The sequence below is a fragment of the Epinephelus lanceolatus genome, chromosome 2 (genome assembly GCF_041903045.1).
Source record: "Epinephelus lanceolatus isolate andai-2023 chromosome 2, ASM4190304v1, whole genome shotgun sequence".
NCBI classification, from domain to species: Eukaryota; Metazoa; Chordata; class Actinopteri; order Perciformes; family Serranidae; genus Epinephelus; species Epinephelus lanceolatus.
In genome coordinates, this window is record NC_135735.1 from 14,522,403 (window position 1) to 14,545,544 (window position 23,142).

The window sequence follows — 23,142 nt, forward strand, 5'->3', positions numbered from 1 at the left end:
TCCACAAAGACATTTTGCAAGTGTTCTGGTAAATAAGCAGTTAGACAGAGAACTTAGTTTTACAGCCTTAGATCTGTCTGGTTAGTTTACGACATTTTGAAAGAATCAGGGTATTAGAAAGTTGCTCTAAATCATTGTTTTCACCAGTGTTCACTCTCTTTCCTTCAAAAATTCTGCTTAAATTAACTAGTATGACAAGCAGGTGTTTGCTGGTATTCATGACGTTTAACAAAATCCAAGTTTACAAATAAAAAGATCTGGTTGCTTACATATGAATCCTTGTAGAGCTCTTGCTGATTTTATAGACAGGTTTTGTGGGCACCCAGCTGCAACCCCCAGCTTCAAGTCAGTTCACCACAGCTGTAAGGCTCCCTCATCAGGGTGGAGTCACCACCGGAGGGCAGACAAGTCGTCACAGTCATGCACATGCTAATGATAAACCCTTGTAAATACAAGTGTACAAAAGAGATTTTGATTTTGCATTGTATTAAAAAAATACAATCATCATGTTCTTAAAGCCATTTGATAGTTTTAACATGTTAACAGTTGGAATCCAATTTGATCATGGTATTTGATAGTGAATCACAGTGAGATCTCAGCCAGTCGATGATGGTGCGGTGTGTGTAAATGCAGTATGTCGGGCTGTATGCAATGTGAAGCCCTGAGATGGGAGATGACAGTGTACTGAATATCATACTTGGGATAATGAGAGTATTTCTAGTTTGATTAAAGGTATGCTGTGCGTAGGCTTCTTGTTGCTATGACTTCCATCAAAGTGTTTGAAGTATGTTAATTGACAGCAAGTGTGTTTTTTTGCACTATGTAAAGACAGTACTGGTAAAGGTCTTGTAACTAATGTGAACAAAAAAAAAAAGAAAAAAGAAAAAACGGTTCAATGAAGTACTTTTTTCAGTGTGTTCCTCGTCTTTATATGGATATTTAAGACCGTCTCCTTCAGACTGTACATCACTAGCAACATTGTTATAGGCTGTTTCTCATAATCCTGTTATTGCTCTTAACCTATATGGACTGATGATTAACATCATTAAAATGTTGTTTAAGTAAATCCTTTGACTGATGTCTTATTCTCTATCCACTTGTCCTACATCCTCAAAACAGAAAAATAAACTAGTTCGATAATCGATTTATAATTTCAGTCACTTTTCAAGCAAAAAAATGCCAAATATGATATTTTTCCAGATCCTAAAATGTCAAGATATAATGCTTTTCTTGGTTTGTATACAGTGTTGCAACCAGCAGTGTAGTGGTAGTTGATAATGTAGGCATACTACTAGGTAGATGCAGTGGGTATATTCTCCTATCTACTCCAATGGCTTTTTGGCTAATAGGTGGGTATAGCTACAGTATGGCAGTGGTAACCAAGGGTATGAGATTTTTCACAGTATGATGACCTTCTTCCAAAATATTAAGGTTTGAATTTTTATTTTCATTTGTTACAATGGCCCTGTGAACTCCCAGATAGGATTGGAGCTGAATTATCCGCAGAGGACTATACCTTTCCAAACTAAACGAACCAGGTGATTTAAAACCGGTGAAAACGCTGAGTTTGAAATTACAAATCAGTCTTTCACCTACCCTGTTTGGCTAGTCGCTAGCAAGCACCCGCTAATGTGATTTACCCTTTTCTCTGATAACTTACGACTCAGACATTCAGAATTTGATTTTCTCAGAAGCCAATTTATACTCCACTTTTATACTGTCGAAAACAAATGGACAAGGTGATTACAAATTTTAAAAAATACTGAATAAAGAAGTTTTACGTTACAAATCAGTGTTTTTCTGATTCGTAGCGGAGGGGCTTCTAACTACGGAAGCCGACGCGAAAACGAAGCTGGCCCGGTTTGCCCATTCTGGGCTACTGTAGAAATAACATGGCGGAGCAATATGGCGGACACCTGTTACCGATATCAACGGCTCATTGTAAGGTGAGGAAAACACCACAACTCTCATATTCAGGTGCTTATATATTAATGAAAACGTACTTATTATATACTATATTACATTTTCTGCCATATACCCCTAAATCCTACATGACGAAAATGATAAACGCTTTTTATTTCACAAAATACTCTGTCCAGACAGACATGAAACTGAGTATAATCTTGAAATATTTTTTTGAAAAAGCAACAGTTAAATGGTAGAACTGAATACCATCGATGAAGCAAATGTACATGGTATGCTAACCGTCAGTCTTTAGACTATGGTATTGATGAAACTGCTACACAACTGCAACTTGTATTTGATAGTCAATTTAGTATCCTTGGGTTTTGGACTGTTGGTTGGCTAAAACATTCTTGTTGAATCATATCTCTTATCATTTTTTTTATTCATCATTTTTACTATTTTGCAACAAACAATGCATTAGTTAATTGAGGAAAATAGTCCTCAGATAATTGCTCATTAAAATAATTATTACTGTAGGCCTAGATTGCAGTTTTGCCAAACGTCCACTGGGAGGAGACAAATCCCAGCTGTACACTGTTATTGCACTCAGACTTGAAGACTTGCCTAGTATGCAATTGTCAAGTAATCTGTAATATAGTTTCTTTCTGAATGCTTACACACCAACAGTGAGCACTATTTCTGAAACCATTAACACTGGTAGCAAGTGTGCCAAACTGAATATACATTATCTGCTTTACACTCAGTTTGTAACTTTATAACAAACTTTTTGCAAAACTGTGAACACATTTAACTGTGTTACCCTTAAATTAATCAATTGATTAATTAACTTTATTTATACTGCAACTTTCATGGACAGAATGCATGAAAGCGCAGAAAGTACTTTACAATTCAGCAGCAGAGACAGACAGCAAATAAACCATACAATTATACAACACCCATTCAAGGAAAATTGGGAGGGATAAATAAATAAATTAATCAATCAATTAGTCACGTAATTAGAAAAATACATAGCCTATTAAAATATTAAAACATATATCTGCTAGTTATAGGCTATATTAAAAAGATATGTTGTTGTTTAAAACTGTCCAGCCAGCAAGTCTAATATTTTAAGGCAGGGTGTTCCATATTTTTGGGGGCTGAGTAACTAAAGGAAGCATCCCCAAAGGTTTTTGTAGTGACATTAGGGACATTTAAAAGTGCAGCTGTGGAGGATCTCAGGGTTCATGGAGGAACATTAGGTGATAGGGAGTCTAGATATACGATATAAGATGGTTTGCAATATAATTAATGCCTAGCAAAACTGCGAACATCGGTCTCTACATTGCTACACTATTTTGCTTATTGCCTTTCCACACTAACACATGTGAAACACTTTTAGATAATGAGTTCGCTTGCAAATCCGAGCTTGAGCACTATAAATAGGCCACAGGTAAAGATTTTGACAGAAATGGAGGTCAGAGAGACAGAGAGATGTGGATAAAGTCTTACAGCTAGACCCAAAGAGAAGGAGAGATTTACCCTAATTTTTCACTTTTTCCTTTCTAATAGAAATGTTACGTGTTTCTTATTTATACTGTGTAGTTGTGCTCTTTTGATGCAAAACACATTTTTTTAAAAAAAGGTTTGCAAGAATTGTTTGCTTTTGCAACAGATGTATAATGTTTTACTGGTCTGTTGTAAGGTTTTGTGGTTATAATGTCAAGTTTTGCAAAATTAGCATATAGTTTCAAAGATATTGCCAAAGCAATCAGAAAAAAAACTGTATATAATTTGTTTTAAAGAAAAATCCTGAAGTAAGAAATTGTTTTACACTCTTATATTTCTGAAATTTAACCTGTATTTCCAGGCCTACTGTACATGTAGAAGTCCCTCTACGCTCTGCCTGCCTTTTTTGCGGTGGTTAGATTATAATCTTGTAATCAGGAATGAGTACAGTATGTAAAACACTCTTTGGTCAGGCGCCTGGCATTATGCTCTGATTGGAATCAAACGGAAATGCAAATGTTACAGTTAAATCCTCTTCCTCCTGTGTGTTAATGCAGGTCATTTTAATATTACATGCATTCTGTACACTGTGTAATTGTGCAAATCAAAACATTTTAAATCCTCATTTTTTTAGGAGGAAAGCCAGAGTATAACACTCCTTAATAGCATCTCTGAGGTGGAACTGATGTTAGAATAAAAGAATAGAGCACTCATGTACTGTATTGGCTCTGCTTCAGTGTATAAGTGTGAGTGTGTTTGTGTGTACAGCATGAGTCACCCTACCCGCCTGTGATTGGATGGTAGTTTATGGGTGAGGGAGGGGAAGAGAGCCTTAGGGGCCGTCTGTCAATCTTTCCTCCGCTCCATTCACACATTCATCTGCATGCACCGTCATAGGGGAGACAGAGGAAGTGAGCGAGAGCCTCTCATTCATAAAAAAAAAAAAAGAGAAAAGTTCATTCATAAAAGCTGCTGTGCCTCAGAAAGAAAAAGACAGAGGGGAGGAAAGTTGATGTGGAGGTGAAGCAGACCTGGAAGCCGGGCTACTGACTGAGAAAGTGTATGGGTCATTATGATGGGACTGTGCTCAGCGTGACTGGAGCGGAGCAGACTGGACTTTAGACTACACAGGACATCCCCAGTCCCACACTGGTGAGTTGAATCTACTGTAACGAACAGTAATTATCTGAGGACATAGTACGCTACATGCTAAGATAGTTTCCAAGATATCAGCTGATCAACTTAATGCATTTCATGCCTCTCCTGTTTTTTGCTGTCTGTAGCCATATCTACATTATGAGGTGTGTAATAACTGTGACTGTTGGTCTAATTCCTGGCAGGATTTCCTTTTCTCTTTTCTACTTTGTCCCAGTGCTGTCCTTTGTCCAGTTCCCTGATTATGAGAGAGCAAACCATACCCAGGTTCAAATCACAGAAAGGACTCTTACCAGGTAGCTCATCACTTTACAGACATACTGACAATGGGGATCACTGTGCTGTATATCTGATTGTCACACTTTCTGTTTTGTTTTCCCCAGGCATGCTGAAGCGCACCAAATACAGCCGTCTGCGCAACGATTCGCTGACGTCTCTGGAGGATCAGCCCCTGAAGAGCGACCTTTGCACAGACTTAGATTTTGCCCAGCTGAATCCGGGGACGCATTCACACCACGGGCCGTCCACCCTGAGGGACTTCATCCCCCATGTGGCCAACATCCGACTGCAAAGTCCTATTTCCCTGAGGGGCCTGAGGGGACAAACAGCTCAGGATAGAACCACTGACACTGACGGACCTTTGTCCAGAGCAGAGTGGGGCTCAGGGCCTAACCAGAGATTTTGTAGCCAACCCTCCCTCAGTGTGCCCCCATCCACCAGCCAGAACCCAACTCACTCGGCTCTGCGCTGCACAAAAAGACCCATCACCCTGCACCGGATGGCCAGCCTCCCCTGGACCCCCGACTGTCCTCCCTGCTCACAAGACAGAGACAGTCTGTGCCGTCTGAAGCCTTCATCTGCAGCAGATGATTGTACAGCAAACAGAGCGGTTCACCATCACATCAAGGTACCTATCACATGTTTAGACAGGTTTTAAGAGTGTGTGGGATGTTCTTTGCCGGACAATTTTCCTTCGAAAATTTGATTAAAATTCTTCATGTTTTGTAACTAAAAAAAATAATTGCATGTCAGTAAAGCTTCTTCACTTTACGCATTGCAAGAAAGTGCAGCTAACATCATATTCAGGGTCCCATCCAAGAGTTGAGGTACGCAGTTTAATTACCAGTGCCAATACTTACACATACATGTGAACACACACACACACACACTCACACACACACACACACACACACACTTTGTCTGCCTGTGCTCTATCCACACCATCACACTCACTTTCGTACATTCATCCCCTCCCTCTCAGATAGAGCTCTCTGTGTAGGCAGTAGTGACTCATCCTGGCTCTCTGCTCCTCTCTAGATCTGCTCTGCTTCTGCATGTGTGTGTGTGTGTGTGTGTGTGTGTGTGTGTGTGTGAGTGAATGTATCCGGTATCAGCAGAGCCCATGCTGTCCTAGAACCGGAGGTGTGTCCGCATGGGTGATTAGGAGCAGGGCCTGTGAGCTGGCCACTGATGGAAATGAGAACGGACTGTTTGATTGTCCTCTATAAACAAGTACACACATACATTACACACTCTCGCCCACTCACCCCACCCACACATACAGTATACACACACACCTATTGATTTAAGTCTGGTCTTCATCAGTGGACTTACTCATCCTGCCTCCAGCCTATAGGGTCCGCTCTGCTGATGCTCACGGCCAATAGATGTGGGACTGGCCAAAGTATATCTGAGCATGTGGCCTAAAGGTTGCCTGGGTGCATTAAATACATGTCAGAATGTTTGAAACGATTCCTTAAGTGCTGAAGTTGCATGTTGGATAACTGTGGATGGGCCGCTGCATCATTTTGGTCCACAGGCAATATTGCATGTACGTTAATACTCCAGCGCTCTGTGACCTCTGCCAGCAGTTTTGAGTGGAAAAGAGGACACAGTCATATATGCATATAGGTGCTAAAACAATTTTTTTTTAAATTCTAAGGTCCCTGACACACTAAACCATTTGTCAGTGTTGGCCATCGATGACCATTTGTTGCCCTAGTTTTTGAAATGTGTCCCCTACCATCAGCACTAGTTGGCCCTTGTAGTACCTTGTAGGCCCATTTCACCTTTTTTTTTTTTTTTTTGTCTGGCCAGTTCAGCATGTTGAATTGGTCTCGGAGATGGCGGAGCCCGTCTCTGAATGAAATCATTCTGACTGGCGGTTCAGCTCAGTGCACAAGGAGAGAAACGGAAGTGAGGAAAGCAAATGAAATAAATAAAATGTATTATAATTATTATTATTATTATTATTATTATTATGATTTATTAAATAAGAGGGCGTGAGAGTGACAGAAACTTGTTCTATTAGTTGAGAATTTGTTTTTAGCCATTGAGCTCTTCAGCATAAATGGTTCGTAATTGTTTGTGGTACTGTTCACTAGCACATGGTAAATATCATGTTGTGTTATCAATGTGCTAACTGACGAACTAGCATCGTAAATCCGTCCTGTCAGTCTTCCAGTTTCCCTTTTTTAATGGCGAATACAGATCACAGTGACCTACTGGTATGGAGAATTATTTTCTCTTGCGCAGGCGCAGAATATATGCCCTAGTTGGCTGTCTTTGCAGTGTGTTCAGGTGCAACCTTTTGGCACGGAGAAAATGAAGCTGTGATGTGATTTTTTTAGTTATACTAGCAACCTTAAAGGATGGCAAAGTTGGTCAAGTCCACCACTATGGTGTGGACTGAAATATCTCAACTACTAGTGGATGGATTGGCATGAAAATTACATACATACTGTCATGGTCTCCAGAGGATGAAACCTAGGGATGTCCTGATTGTTTCTTTAACGCCACCTTGAGGTTGAAATTTTTGTTTTTTTGTTATGGCTTGACAACTCTTGGATTCTTTTGGTATTGATTACTATTCTGCCCAGAGAATAAAGTATGTAATGTATTTGATTATTTCTCCCTTAGAACCACTAACAGGCCAAAATTTTCTTACACTGTAAAATATTTGAACATTTACTGGATGAACTGGCACCACTTTCTGTACAGACATTCATGGGTGGTGAACACTGCTACATGAAGCTACATGCTAGCCTCAGGGAAACATGTAAATTTGGTTGCCTATGTTGTGAAATTCTCCCCAGTTTCAGATCATATTTCTGCTGCAACATGTCCGCTTGTGAAGATTTTAGTTTAGAAGCTTTTATTAATGATTTTTCACAGTAGAAAGTGCTGTTAAACTCTAGTACAGTCATTTCCTGGCTGCAATAATGGTGCAGAGGTGCCGAGAGTGCAGAAGCGGAAGACCTGGAAATACTGCCCAGTCAGAGCAGACTGGGCTTTTTCAGTAGGGGGCCTTAAAGAGACAGGCGTTAAAATTGAACGTAGTATTTCTGTCAGGACTACTTTAAGCAAAGAAAACTTTATTTCCATTTGCAGTATTATATTTGGCACTATGGCTCTGTACTGGGGCCTCTCTGCTTTTCCTAGGCCTATGCAGAAAGACTAAGGTAGAGAGAGCACACCTCTCTGCCCTTCCTTGTGCCTGTATAGAAAGCCTTAAGGCAGAGAGAGCAGCAGCAAAGACCCCCCTGAAACAGAACAGAGCAGCATCAGTGACAGAAAACAGAAATGACATTAACAAGTCAGACACAACATGAAAAAGAGGAGCTGTAGTGGAGGCAGGTTGCAAAGCAGCTTGTAGAGGAAGCAGCAACAGTAGGCAGGCCAGAGCAGCTTAAATAGGGCGCCCTGAATGAGATATGCCAGTTGGTTGCATAGAAAGGAATCATGTGATTTGTCAGCTGACTCCCTTTCATCAATCAGCTGCTCCATCAGTTGATTGGACTGTGAGCTGGGATGTGAGCTGAGCTTGACATCGTGTCCTGCCTGAAGTAACGCTGTGCTCAATATTTGAAACATTAATGTCTGTAAACATGTTCTAGTAGAAACCCAAAGTACAACCCTCATTATGAACATAAAAGATCCTCTTTAAGACTTTTATTATGACTGTGTCTAGATATTTTACACTGGAATCAGTGAGTGACTGGTGTTTTGTTGTGTTCTCTAGTACATGGGCAGTGTGGAGGTGACCCAGTCCATGAGAACCCTCGACTTTGATACGAGAATGAAAGTCACACGGTAGGACGTCCCACTGCATACACACACACACACACACACACACACACACACACACACAGTAACATAAGACACTTAAGAATGAACATCTAAGTGCTGACGTGGTCTCAGAATAAAACTATCCATGAATGAGTTCATATTTTGCATTTGCATGGAAGAAGGAAGAGTTAAGAGGAAGTTTTTTTACAGCATATATTTGCCGAGCAATACATATGAGATTTATTATAAAAATGTTTCAAAGAGGGAAATCAAATTAGATGTATAATGTTTCATAAAGCGGAGCTTTCTCCTCATCATTTGATATTGACATCCTTGTGCAGGATGCCAAAACGCCGAAGGACACAGCTACTTCTGTTCACAACAACACTGCTGAATGATGGGGCAGAAAATCCAATTAGATGAATTTCCTCCTAATGATCTCTCATAGTCTTATTAAGAGAGAGAGAGGGAGAGGGACCTCAATCCATTACATACAATTTGTTTTCAAGGAGAAGAAAAGCACTTCCTGGAAAAAAAGTCCTGCTTCCTAGATAATGGGATGTTACTTTTGTGTGTGTGCGGCTGTTTGTATAGTTTGGCCTCTCTGACCTGAGCATCAGCTCTTGGAAAACAAGCAGCTGAAAAATTACAGTCTTTCTATGGGCACACATACCAGGAGTATATTTGTGGTCAATTATAGATCAAGCAGATTTTTTTTTTGACTAAAGATGTTGTTTTGATTATTTTTCAAACAGTTTTTTGTGTTTCTTTTGGGTCGAATCTATCTCTGTTTATATGTATGTGTATATATATACATACATATGATATAATATGCGTACATATACATATATGAGACTGTACACTGAGAGTAGCAAGGGGGGGAATACATCAGGAAGATGACCCCAAAGATGAGCTGTTAAGTGACTACCTCAGGCAGCAGAAACCCGAGAATGCAGAAGAGGAGGATGAACCATCATGGAAGGACAAGCCCCTGCTCGGCATGTACCACTGACAGATTGAAGAGGTGGCCGACATCAAGAAATCCTACCTGGCTGGACTGAAAGAAAGCACAGAAGCACTAATCATGGCAGAACAGGAACAGGCACTTAGTACAGGATCAATAGAAGCAGGGGTCTACCACACCAGACTGGACCCCAGGTGCAGGCTGTGCAAAGATGCTCCTGAGACAGTTCAGCACATAATAGCAGGGTGTAAGATGCAGACAGGAAGACCGTACATGCAACGCCATAACCAAGTGGCTGGCATAGTGCACGGGAACATCTTCACTGAGTATGGGCTGGAAGTCCCAAGGTCAGAATGGATGACACCTCCTAAGGTGGTTGAGAATGACAGAGCTAAGATCCTGTCGAACTTCCAGATCCAGACTGACAAACTGGTGATGGCTAGACAACCAGGCATCAGGAAGAAGGAACACCAGAAGCTGAAATAGCAGCTAGACAAGATGTGGGGAGTAAAAATGACATTGGTGCCGGTCGTAATTGGAGCACTGGGGGCTGTGACACATGCAAACTGGGAGAGTGGCTCCAGCAGATTCCAGGTAAAGCATCTGAGGTCTCACAAACCCTTCTACCTGGCTCATAGGGGCTTTCCAGCTCCTTAAATGACATTGGTAATGGCAGCGTTTCAACCTGACAAAGTCTAGCAGTGTATCATAAGGTGACAGGTGCCGTCCAGCAGTGTTATGAACTGACACTGCCCACCCGCGTAAAAAACTGCAGTGTTAGGTGACGTCTGACCAAAGGTGGCTTTTGGCATCAGGTGTCTGTCTCTGAAATCACTGACAAAGGGGACCTTTGACTATTTCGGAATGAGAACCGACTGAAAACAAAGGTTGAAAAAGATCAAAGTTACCCTTTGGAGCCAATTTTAGACGCTTTGTGTAGATTAGTAATATGGCACTACATCGTATCATATAAGCAAATGTATTTAGTTACACTTCACCACTGCATGAATTATTACTATTCAAAGTAATTTTACAGTGTATTTTATTTCACTGATATACTGCAGATGAGCTTCTTGTGATGTGGTTTCCTTCCTCATGTTCTCACATGCAAGTCATTTGTTAGCAGGATGCACTGGATCAGTTATTTACAAAGGTATCTCTGTGTTTGGTGTGTGTATGCGTACATGTTTATAATATGTGTGTGTGTGTTTGTGTGTGCAGAGAGGCAATCAGCAGACTGTGTGAGAGGACTTCAGCCAAGACAGCAGTGAAAACTAAAAGGGTACATGCAACCACACACACACACACACACACACACACACACACACACACACACGAACCAACGCAATCAACATGATATAACTAGAATAACTGTGATTTTTTGTCGTCATCAGCCTGTATGCAAGGGACTGTCTGCTGTTCTGGGTCAAATCAACCTCCAGTTTTCGGGGAGCAGGATCATCCTCACTGTCTCCACAGACAGTGTGACTCTGATCGCTGCCTCCTCCTTACAGGTGACAGCTTCAACCATGCTTAACCAAACTGTCACACATCTGAATTTTTGAGGTATGGAGTATTAATAAGAAACCTGTACTTCTGTTTTTCTTCTCTCTTCTCCTCAGAAGATTGCACACCACCCCATGCAGACCATTTCATTTGCCTCAGGAGGAGACCCAGTATGTTCATATTCTCAAATGTTTCACATGTACAAACATGGGCAGATAGGGACACAAACACGCACACACACATACACAGTCAGTAATTTGATTTAGTTTAATTACTGCTTGATTACTTGGTTTGCTGACATTCGTGGAGGATTGAATTATTTCCTCTTGGTCCTTCTATACTTTTACTTGGTAGTGCAAAGTCAGGGCGGGTGTTTATCAAGCTTCCAAGAAAAAATTTGGATGCAAAGTTAGGAGTAAAGCTAAGTGTCAGATTTCCTTATGAATTCAAAAAACTTAGAAAGTTTAGAGAGCCTCGAAGATGTCTCGAGAGTAGATTGCAGTACAAAAACAGAAGTGAGCATACACCTTCTCTGTCTTTTTTAAAATGCCTTGAACACCACAAGCTGAGTGTCATATAATTACATTACACTGGGGAGAAGGCAGACATCTCTATGGCAGATATCTTCAAAAAATATGTATTTTTGATTTAGGGTGAAATGTCCCTTTAATGAAGCTTCATACTGGCTACAGCACACTATTATCAGTGTTCGGAAAGAGCTTACAGACGTGCTTCAAGGAAAAGATAGTTTCAATGCAGAGCAAGATGTTCAGCACCAGAGACTGAACTGAAATGTTAGCTCAATGGTCAGCTAGCAGCAGATGCACGCTTCCTTCTTTGTAGTGATATTGATGGCGGATGTCGTTTAAGTAGTTCCTACATGAAACTGCTCACTACGAGGTCATGATTTCTGGAAAGAGACTGCTGTTGAGTTTTTCAAATGTGTTTATTTGGCACTTTGAGCACCACAGGCCGAGTGCTGTCTAGCTCCATTATATTTGAGAGAAGGCAGACATCTCTAAGGCTGATATCTCCAACAATCAGCAACTCACAAAATCAATCTAGATTGATAAACAGCACCACAGATAAGAGGGAAAATATGTGTTTTTGATTTTGGGGTGAACTGTCCCTTTAAGCCTAACATTTGATTGGATGTTACAGCACTTTTTTGTTTTTCTTCTATCACAGACATTTTCCCATTATTGTGTATTATAATTAAATTGCTTAAAATTGACAGAATCTCACCAGGTAAACTTTTGTATTTTTCTAAAAGATTAATCAACATGGCAGATGTAGAGTAAATTCTCATCTCTGATTGGCTTCTTAAGTCTTAAGTCATGAAGTCCTTTCTTGAGACTTAATACAGCTGTCAAAGCCGGGATGTTCTTTCGTCAACTTTACACTTCGCCAGTTCCCTTTCAAACTAATTACTCTTATCTATTTTCCTTCCCTGTCCCTCCATGCCCACATTATTTCCATATGACAGAATTTGGGTTATGCATCCTAAGTGAGAAAAAAAAATCAATGCTGCTCCATTAATGTCCGAACAGCCAACAGGACATGTCAGTTATTAGCTGCTGACTAGGTCAAACCCTGCTGACTAACAAAAACTGTTTTATGATTTGCTTTGCCATTTTGATACTGCGACGTCGCGCTGGCCAAAGATTAGAGAGAACAGGAAGGCAGCTTCTCTCTAGGAAACACAACACCGGTGCAGCTATGGATGGGATTATAGCTCGCTGTTTAATTAATTAGCTAAAATAATCTTGTAGTGCGCTCTAAGCTTCGGCTCAGTTGGCTTGGACACATAGAAGATAGCGGGGGGAATTAAAATCAATCTGTCACAGAGGCTTTATGCTGAAACATATTCAGCTGACTCTGCTCTTGTATTAGTATCAGAAAAACCACTGATAGGGAGTGAATTAATTAAACAGAGAACACACATGGATGGCCAATAACTGAAAATGTCTGCTGTGGTTTTAATGATTAAATGTGCTGCCACCAAGCAGAAAACCCACCAGATGTTGCACAGGTTATAACTCAACAACACTGTCAGAAGGTTTATTATTAACTTTGTGCACATACAGAGAAAAACAGAGAAAACCTTTGAGCGAGATTATGTAACTTTCAGAAGAAGGAATAACATTGTTGTTTTCACAAATGAAAAATCGAAATCATGGGCAATAAAATTTAGCTTGCTCACTCCAGTACCTGCAGGTGTTTTGCTGCTACAGCCTTACTTGTTCTGGTATGACCAGCAGTTTATGGTGGCTAATGTTAGCTAACCCTACACAAATACTGCTGTGTACATTATTGAGTGAATGTGTTGCCTTTTTTTTCTTATCTACTTGTGCTGCTGTTATGCTAGATTTGTGCTTGATGCATCTGCAAGGATTGCAAGTGTCCACACAACCACAGTAATGTGGCACTATCAGACTCTCCCTTTGCAGGGATGCTGTGCAGCGGGTTTTTGTCTTTCTGTACACATCCAACATTTTCTAAATACGCAGGCGCTGATGGGTGGACAGCCATGCTGTTAACATGAGTTCCAACCCATGGATGTATAAAAAGTAATTGATACAGTGTTGGAGGCAGGGCCCTTTTCATTCCTATGAAAGTTGCTCAGTGGCGCATGAAGCCAAAAAAAGGTTGACTTTACGGGTTTAAATTTACCCAGATCTTCCGCATCATTTGGCCCCTAGAGCAAGACTTCTCTTCTCTAGTTTGAATAGGGGTAAAATTATTTAATCTTACAGCTCTTCCAGACTTTTGAAATGATATCAGACCGAATTAATCAAATTCAGATAATGAAATGAGTCAATTTTTTTTGTGACGCTCAAAAAAATTGATTCACTGATTTACAGACGTCTCTTTCCTAATGTAAGTCTATGGAAAAAAGACTTTTTGGGCCCAGTGGAATCACGTGAAGGACCCACAACTTGGAGTTAAACAATTCCACCACTATGTCATATTGTCTTTTTGGTAGCCTGAAGAAACCACACAGACTACAAAAAATCCAAACATTTCCTCTTCATGATCCTGCATCAGCTCGTCTCTGTGCAACTGTCCATAAAGTATAACTGAAGCTTTAATCTATGTATGTTATGTTTATTTTAGCATTTAGCATCTTGTAGTTGCCATTTGGGGCCACAGAGGCCGCTGATCAGTTACATTTAAGTCACACTTGTTATTTTTTTCTCTCAATTCTTTACAGGAAATGGCAGATTACATTGCTTATGTTGCCAAGGATCACAACAATCAGAGAGGTAAGAGTTTAATTCTACATTTAATGAGACAGATTTTCTGGCTTCATTGTATAAACACACAACTTTTTACCGTCATTATGTTCTCTCTCCGCGTCAGCATGTCACATCCTGGAGTGTCCTCAGGGTCGAGCCAGTGAGGTGATCAACAGCATCGGTCAGGCATTTGAGACTCGTTTCCGCCAACTCCTCAGCCACACACCATCGCTCCTCTCCACCAATCCCAGGTTGTCCTTCTTGGTACTGTAGCTGTAGTTTTGGTATGTTTAATGTTCTGTATATTTCAATCATCTGGTCAGGAGTGCAATTAAGCAACTCTACACTGGCCAGAAACTTTTTTTGCTGACTTTTATGAATGAGTTTGATCCAATTTTGTGTTTGTGTATTTGTGAAGAGCTGAAAGATTAGTTGATTAATTGGTTAGAAAACAGAAAATTATAATACAGCTAATCTGATAATCAAGACATTGTTTTTGAGTAATTTTTTAAGCAAAATCACCAAAGATTTGCTGTTCTAGCACCCAAATGTGGGCATTTAGTGCTTCTTATTATCTTACAGACAGATACTCTAGTTTATAAGTCTATAGTAGACAGTAGCAGGATAGCTTTGGGTTTTGATCTTAGTTGAACAGACAAGCAATTTAAAATTTTCACTCACAAAATTATTGGCAGATTAATCAATAATAAAGATAAATGTATTCAAATTTGATATCCATCTGACACGCACTGCAGGACTTTTATTCAGCAAACACAAAGGAATCTATGATTTTGAATTGAGCGAGTGTCTCTCTTTGTATTTGTTTTTTTTTGTCAGTGTGTGTATGGCAAGTTCTTCATGCCACAGCTTCTCCAGTGCTGTGAGGTGAACATCATGTGACTGTCTGTGTGCAGGTCAGCAGTGAGGATCTGTCACAAATGGAGCCCAGAGGAGACGATAACAAATCGAAAGGCCAAGCAGGAAGTTGAAGTTAGTGAGCAACATGACTACTATAATGTGATCCCAGGAAAGACGCCACCCGCTGGTGGAATAGAGGACCTGCGGATCACAAGGGAGGAGAGCAAACAGGATGCTGACGTACAGAGGGTAAGAGTTCATTTTAACACCTGAACACGAACAATATTTAATCAACAGCAGTTTGACCAGAAGAAGAAAAAAAGACAAAGTATTGATCAACTATAAAAGCATTATATATTGTGGAATGAGCTATGCAGCAGTATAAAGTTAATTAAATTAGCTCCACATGTACCAGCTGCAGCATTACAGCGATTAACACATTAATGCATCACTAATTATAATCCACTAATATAATAGAAACTCTTCTGATAAGGGCAGTTCTACATAAAAAGTACTTTTATGTTTGATGATAATACTTTTGGACTTCTACAAGTTAAATTTTGAATGCATGGCTTTACTTGTAACAGAGTATTTCTGCACTAAAGTATTGCAACTTTTACTTAAGTTAAAGTCAATGCTTCTTCCACCACTGCACTTTGTAGTCAGTATCAGCAAATGCCATTAAGTTAATGCCTTTTTCTTCTTTTTGTGACATTAAGTGATTAGAGTGAGTCCTTGGATGTGCAGATAGTGTATTGTATACACTCTGTATTTACTCCAGGTTAGTGGAGTTGTAAATGTCTCAGTGATTTCATATGTGTAGGTTAGAATTATATTTCAGAAGTTTTTTTTTTGTTTGTTTGTTTTTTACATGATCCAAAAGGTAATTTTACATTTTAAAAGAAATTAACAATCAAATTTTATCTGTTGGCCACTGAGCAGAAGTAGTTGACTTGCTCAAGGGCACCTCAGTTGTTGGTATGAACTTATTTTGCTTGAATCATTGTACTGGTCTGGGAATTAAGACAGTGACTTCCTGGTCATGAGCACATGTCTCTAACCTTAAAGCCATCACTGCACTTGAATGCGGACACACACACTCACACACAAACATGCACAGATCTCTGTCTTGTGTGTGACTCATCTCGTGCTGTTGCAGGTTTGTTCGTCTCAGCCTGTTTCACTGTATGAGAACTGCTCCGTCGCAGAAGAAACTCCAGCTCCACCTGCAGGTAAAACTCATTCACACACTGCCAGCCCAATTTAAAATGTGCCTATGTGCTGTGTGTTTCTATATGCATGTTTGTAACTGTAACTATGTGGCTACGTGCATGACAAAGCATAGTTTAAACTAAGGTTAGGAATAATTACAGCGCAGGTAAAGTTTGTTTAAAATGATTAAACCAGATTTAAATTGAATCCCGTCTGTGTTGAATAATTTCAATTAAAACCTCATTTACTAAAACTCAGTTAGATAGTTTAAACTAACTTGAAATATCAGGTTAAACCATGCTTGAACACATTATAGGCCAGAATAAAAATACAGATTATAACAATCATGAATAGAAGCCCATAATAAGTCATCACTTAGATTACAAGTTACATTTGAATACAAAAAGCACTTTACACAGTTAAAGCCATAGAAGAAGAAGAGGTGATGCTGGTTGGAATAACCCTTTTTTATGTACTGTGTATTCTTCCTCTATTATATTTTCTATCAGACTCAGTGGTATCTGAGGACGTTGCTGAACAGAGTACTCCACTCTCTGAGACACTGATCCGGGAGGAAGGCTGGTTCCACGGCAGGTAAATAATCAGCATCCCTGTACTTTAACTCCTACTGAATCACCAACTTTAAAGTCCGTCTGCTAATGTACATTGCCTTTTTCCTTTCTCAATAATTTTGTGTCCTCCATCCTAGGTTAGGAAGGGAGCAGGCGGAGTCACTTCTCACCTGCAGTGGAGATTTCCTGGTCAGAGAGAGCAGCTCTGCCTCTGGTCAGTACGTTCTCAGCGGGATGGAAGGAGCCACTGTGCGGCATCTACTGCTGGTGGATCCACATGGACAGGTAGGGTTGTGGTGTTGGATTTTAAATACATAAAGTATGAGGAGAGGAGAACAGCAGCTGGCCTTAAAGGGATAGTTTTGATTTTTTGAAGTGGGGTTGTATGAGGTACTTATTAGGGTATTATCTTGAGTAGATGTCAGTCGGCAAGCTCCCAGTATTGAGAGGCAAACAGGAGTACCGACACAGAAGCCAAGCTGTGTTGTGGATGGGAATTAGCAGCAAAGTGAATTTTAGCCACCTAAAAAAATCAATATCAGTTTAAGTGTGCACTGTATTGAGAATATTTTCACTGCCTCACCTACCGTCAGAGAGCCCTTTTCTTTGGCACTACATTTTTTCAACCATAGAACTCCATATTCTAGAGCCACCACCGCGGGATTCAAACCCCTCACCCTGGGTTCAAACCAGAATCCCTCTTGCTGTGAGGCAACAATGCTAACTACTGCACTACTGTGCTGAACATAGCGTACACTTAAACTGATATTGACTTTTTTGGGTGGCTAAAATACATTTTGTTGTTGCCCTGTCCATAGCAGTCAATTACTTAGCTTTCATGATGGTATTCCTGCCTGCTTGTGCAAACTGCAGGCGTGCTGACGTCAACTGTAGGCAACACACCTCCTGTGGATAAGTACCTCATGCACCACCACTTTAAAACACGGACCAACCCCCCTTATGCTTAACCCTGTTATCTGTGTTTTCGTGTGGTCAGGTGCGGACCCGTGATCAGGTGTTTCTGAGCGTTGGTCACCTGGTGCGTTTTCACATGGAGAACCAGATGCCCATCATTTCTGGAAGCAGCGAACTGTGTCTGAAAGAGCCAATCCTGCAAAGACACTAGCACACACATTCATCGACTGTCACATGCATACATTACTCTTCAGCAGCGGCTCTCAACAATTTTGAAGCTGAGCGACAATGTGCCCAAGCAAAACATGTTTAAACTATAGAACACTTTAAATCAACCTGTCAATGTGTGAGACTTCACTTCCCAGAGTATTTTATCATTTGTTCATTATAGTACATGTATTTCATATGTGCGATGAATTGTTTGACTCTCTAACCATTTGAGTAAACTCGTACACTTTTGCCCGCCGTGCCTCGCCCTGTGCTGAGAACAGACCTGCAGAACATCCTGTCTCTTTCTCTAAGGCTAAATTCGCTGGTGTTTACTTAAAGTCCAAGCACAATCACTGGTGTTGGGAGGAAAACAGGAATGTTAGCAGACTTTCAGAATATTTTTCTGACATGCTTAATTTGTCTTGTGTTCATTAGTTTTGATCTGTTATTGCTTTGTGTTCCTATTTCCTATGCTTGACTTTTGAAAATAACTTTTCATCCCACTTGTTTGTTACATTCTAGATAAAGAAGTCGACTGCTCTTTGTAAGCAGAATCTGCAGAAACAGATTTGCAGTTTAGCCTCAGATAAGCTAGCAAATATGCAAATAGAATTGTTTTTGTTCCCCATAAAGTGTAAATAAATACATCTTCATTTCTTTTACAGAATGAATTACTGGACTTTGCAATTTCTTTCTTGTTAATCTTCCAACCACAAAACACAACTGTATTTCTTCTGACACCTTAGAAAATAAATGTGGAAATATAAAGAGAAATAAATGAGTTAATAAGTAAAACAAATGGGGGAATATTAAAAATAAATGAATGAACAAGTAAATGAATGTGGTTAATAAAATAATTAATAAGAGAATAATGTGGAACTATAAAGAGGAATAAATGAAAGAATAAATAAGTAATTAATGTGGATACATATAAAGGGAAATTAAACAATAAGTAAAACAAATGGGGGAATATTAAAAATGAATAAATGAACAAGTAAATGAATGTGGAAATATAAAGAAAAGTAAGTAGATAAAAAATGAAAAATACATGAAAAAATGAATACATGTGGAATAAATGAAAATATCAACAGAAATGAAAGAATAAATAAATGTGGAAATATAAAGAGAAATATAAAAAATAAGTAAATAGTAGAAATGTAAATAAAAGAATGTGGAAATACATAAAAAATGAATTAATAAATGTGGAAATATAAAGAAACATAAGAGAAGAAATAAGTAAATAAATGTTGAAAAATCAAGAGAAATAAAAGAAATAAATACATGTGGAAATATAAGAAAATAAATGAATGTGGTAATATAAAGAGAAATAAATAAGTGAATAAAAAATGTGGAAATATTAAGACAACTAAATATAAGAGTAATTACAAGCAAAGAGGAATAAATGAAAGTGCATAAATAAATGTGGAAATATAAAGAAAAATAAAAATTAAGTGAATAAAAATTTGGAAATATCAAGAGAAATAAAATAAGTAAATAAATGTGTAAATATAAAGAGAAATAAATAAAAATGGAAATGCATAACAAATAAACGTGGAAATATAAAGACAACTAATAAAATAATAATTACAAGCATTTTCATTATTTTTTTACACTGTTGGAAGGAAAAAAAATCTAAGCTTTTATTTCTATATGTCACATTAGCACATAATGACTGTCACCAGGATGTGATCTTGGGGAAAACTAGACCCTTAAAAATTGGCAGTATTGTCTAGTGGCCTCATTAACTGGGAGCGCATGCTGTATACCAGGGGCTATCCCGGAGTAAAAAATAACCAGAAAAGCAGGGGGACACTTTTATTTTGTAGCCGACAAGGCAATAAAACAAACATACCCAACAACAGGAAGACAAGAAAAAAATGTCCGAATAGCTTGAAGAGCGAAGTTAGCATACGCAGTTAGCAATGGACTTTACACCACAATATCCACAACTTGGATTATTTTTTATCATTTTTTTGATTTATTTGATCGTTGGAGCCTTACGGACTAAAGGGATGTGAATAATTCAGGAATGGATGCAAATTTGGACCGAAGGGTCGCTCCAAAGGTAACGTTGGGCGTAACATAGAGCTAACGTTAGTTTACGCGGGTTGCCAGTTGGGGAGAAGTAGTTAAATGAAACGAACCATCCGTCCACCTTTGGCAATTAAGTAAAATATAATATTTCCCTAAAATATGTAGTGGAGTAGAATAAATGTGTAGCCTAGCATAAAATGGACACAGTGTAGAGGACAGTAACGTTAACGTTACAACTTTCGACCGCTGACTGTCTGAACTGTCATGGAGGAAGGGATGTTGGAAATAACATAAATACTGTCATTAACGACAGAATACTAAAAACATAATGTCATAATGTCATAATGTCGTGTCAGAGCGCCTGCATTTTAATTAATGTTTGGTCGCACAACTTATTTATAAATTAACCTTGAACCTTAACTAAGGTTAATCCAAATCTCGCTATAGAAACGTAATCTCGTTCCCGTGACTCCAGCATAAAGTTGCTATGGCAACTTGGGGGGTCAAATCAAAATTCAAAAAATAAACTTTTCATTTTCAAACATTTTATAGCTGCATGGTGGAGCTGCTGTAGTTGTTGCTGGAAAAATGGAAAAAAGCCAGAAGAAAGGCCACTGACACAGAGACGGCATGATTCACACAGAAAATATTTTAGTGTCACTAAGGTAAGGATATTTAATATTTAATTTTTAATTTAATTATTTATTTATTTATAAGAGCACAGTCATAGGAGGTTTACAGTTGGTTTGTTTACACTGGTCTGTTAAAAGTTTTGCAAGTGTTTAAACAACATATTTTTTGGGATTCAATAATACATGAGACAAGGTAGTCTTTGTGGGAATGTTTTATGATAAAATTGAGCTACTACATGAGAGGGAGGGGGAGTAAAGGAAATTATACAACATGGCACACTTGGTTTGTTTGTTGCTGTTCGCTAACAACAGCATTTACAGGAATATGACAACACATGCAGTTTAATCCATATGAAATATGTGGTGAGTCTATCATGTGGCCCTGTTGAAGATAATCACATTCGTGCTGATATTTGGCACAAAACTCACGATCCCTTTTCTTTTTTTGCTCTTAGTTCTGTAGCTGAAAATTCTGACGAGGAACCAGCAAAAGTTACCACAGAAGTTGAAGATGAAATACCTAGAGAAGAGAAACAAAACAACTTCATGAAGACACTGCGATCCATGTGGCAAGTTCTTTTGGCTGGGATTTTGATAGCACTCTTCCTTGGTAGTATTGTGGGCGTCCTTACTGCGCAGATAACCCAAGAGCAACGTCTGAGAGCGGAGAGACAGCACATGGCAAGTAACACCAAGCAGCTGCAAATGAAAATCAGTGAGCTGGAGCAACTTCTGAACTCCACTCGTCAAAACTTCACCCTTCTCGGAAGTGAGTATGGCCAACTGAAGCTGCTTGTAAATGCAACACAGCACAACCTCACCTTGTTGTCTGCTGAAAACGCACAGCTGAGCCTGCTCTTGCAAGAAAAAATTCGGTTGCAAGTGGAGAACACAGAGCTGAACATGATTCTGAATTCAACCCTGGATAACTGTGAGCTTCTGGAGGAGGAAAACAGACAACTGGACCTGCTTCTGAATGAATCTTTGGACATCATCAACACGGTGTCTGCAGAAAGCAAACAGCTGCACCTGCTTTTACATGATGAACAACAAACCTCCAATCAGCTGGAAGCAAAGAATCAACACCAGCATTCAATCCTGTTCTCAGACAAACTGTCCTTCCTCTGGAGACTCTGCGACAAGGACACGCTGCAGTGTTCCCGCTGCCTGCCTGGCTGGGTCGAGCACGCTTCACGTTGCTTCTTCATGTCCCAGACACCAGAGAAGTGGCAAAAAGCTCGCAGGATATGTATGGACATGGGAGGTGACCTGGCTGTGGTTTTAAACGCAGAAGACCAGGAATTCTTAACCAACATGACTTTTGAGTTTGTACAGCAGCACCCTCAGATACACTTCCTCTCAGCGTGGATTGGGTTGCAGGACATGGTGAAGGAGGGCGTCTATATCTGGGTCAATGGCAAGACAGCCCGTAAAGATGTCAAGTACTGGCGGCCCCTGGAGCCCAACAACGCCATACCCTTCTGGGACAAAGACAGGGCAGGGCAGGACTGTGTTGCTATTGTCCCACCATCACATGTTGGACAGGAGAACTGGCTGAACTCGTGGGATGACATTATTTGTGGTGGCAAGCGGCACTACCTGTGTGAGAGCACAGCTCTCATTTTGTCAGGACTGACCTAGCTGCATGTCTTTGGTTAAGATGTGGAAGACAAGTAACATCTTACTGTTGCAGAGTATAGAATTTTTTTTTTTACATGCTAAATTTCTCTCATCTTCATTAGTTTTTTTCCCTTATCGCTATGTGTCCCAATTTCCTATGCACGACTTTTAAAGAATAACTTTTAATCCCACTTATGTTTTACATGAATAATTAATTCAAATGCTCTTTATTACCAGAATCTATAGAAACAGATTTGAAGTTTAGTTTCAGATAAACTGGTAAACATGCAAATAGTAATGTGTGTTGTTTATAATTCTTCAGTTCTTTCATAAAATGGATCACTTGACTTTGTAATTTCTTTCTTGTTTGGTTTTCTTCTTTGGGCAGAGTCCAAGGTGGCCTTACTGTTTCCTGTTGAGTTCAACAGCCTAATAAAGTGCTCAATGCATGTGCTGCACGAAAAAGGGAGATTTGATTGATTTAAAAGACTAAAATGAACTGTTCACTAATCCCAGCAAGCATTTTTTGGTTTAAAAAACATCTAATAGCCGTCTACATGAAGACCTGACGTCTAGGCTAAATCATGGCTGAATTTGGGCTGTTAGTGAAAATTTGGTAGACGTCTAACCATAGCCAAAGTGTAGACGTCATCAATTATACGGCTATGTAGAGACCATGTCCAAAAAATGGAGATAAACATATTTAAATTACTGTTGACTCTCCATACGTGATTGAATATCATACC

At 39.4% G+C, this 23,142-nt stretch overlaps 2 protein-coding genes across 4 annotated transcripts; both read left to right on the top strand.

The window, feature by feature from the left end:
* Positions 1 to 1,899: 1,899 nt before the first annotated feature.
* Positions 1,900 to 18,781, top strand: LOC117251476 (SHC-transforming protein 1-like). 3 transcript variants are annotated; one of them, XM_033617805.2, is made up of 15 exons: positions 1,900 to 1,946; positions 4,395 to 4,563; positions 4,784 to 4,862; positions 4,950 to 5,473; positions 8,588 to 8,658; positions 10,820 to 10,880; positions 10,993 to 11,112; positions 11,221 to 11,274; positions 14,319 to 14,370; positions 14,468 to 14,594; positions 15,258 to 15,450; positions 16,361 to 16,433; positions 16,923 to 17,007; positions 17,123 to 17,270; positions 17,983 to 18,781. In XM_033617805.2, the coding sequence occupies exons 3-15, from the start codon at positions 4,811 to 4,813 to the stop codon at positions 18,109 to 18,111; spliced, it is 1,689 nt and encodes a 562-aa protein (XP_033473696.2). In that variant the 5' UTR covers positions 1,900 to 1,946; positions 4,395 to 4,563; positions 4,784 to 4,810; the 3' UTR covers positions 18,112 to 18,781. The 3 variants fall into 3 exon arrangements, with proteins under 3 accessions (XP_033473696.2, XP_033473703.2, XP_033473688.2); XM_033617812.2 differs by lacking the exon at positions 1,900 to 1,946 and having other exon boundaries at positions 4,217 to 4,563; positions 11,224 to 11,274; XM_033617797.2 differs by lacking the exon at positions 1,900 to 1,946 and having other exon boundaries at positions 4,219 to 4,563; positions 4,752 to 4,862.
* Positions 18,782 to 20,694: 1,913 nt separating this feature from the next.
* Positions 20,695 to 22,841, top strand: LOC117260761 (uncharacterized). Its single transcript, XM_033632845.2, has 2 exons — positions 20,695 to 20,809; positions 21,232 to 22,841. Exons 1-2 carry the CDS (start codon positions 20,775 to 20,777, stop codon positions 22,415 to 22,417), a joined length of 1,221 nt encoding a protein of 406 aa, XP_033488736.1. The 5' UTR covers positions 20,695 to 20,774; the 3' UTR covers positions 22,418 to 22,841.
* Positions 22,842 to 23,142: the final 301 nt, after the last annotated feature.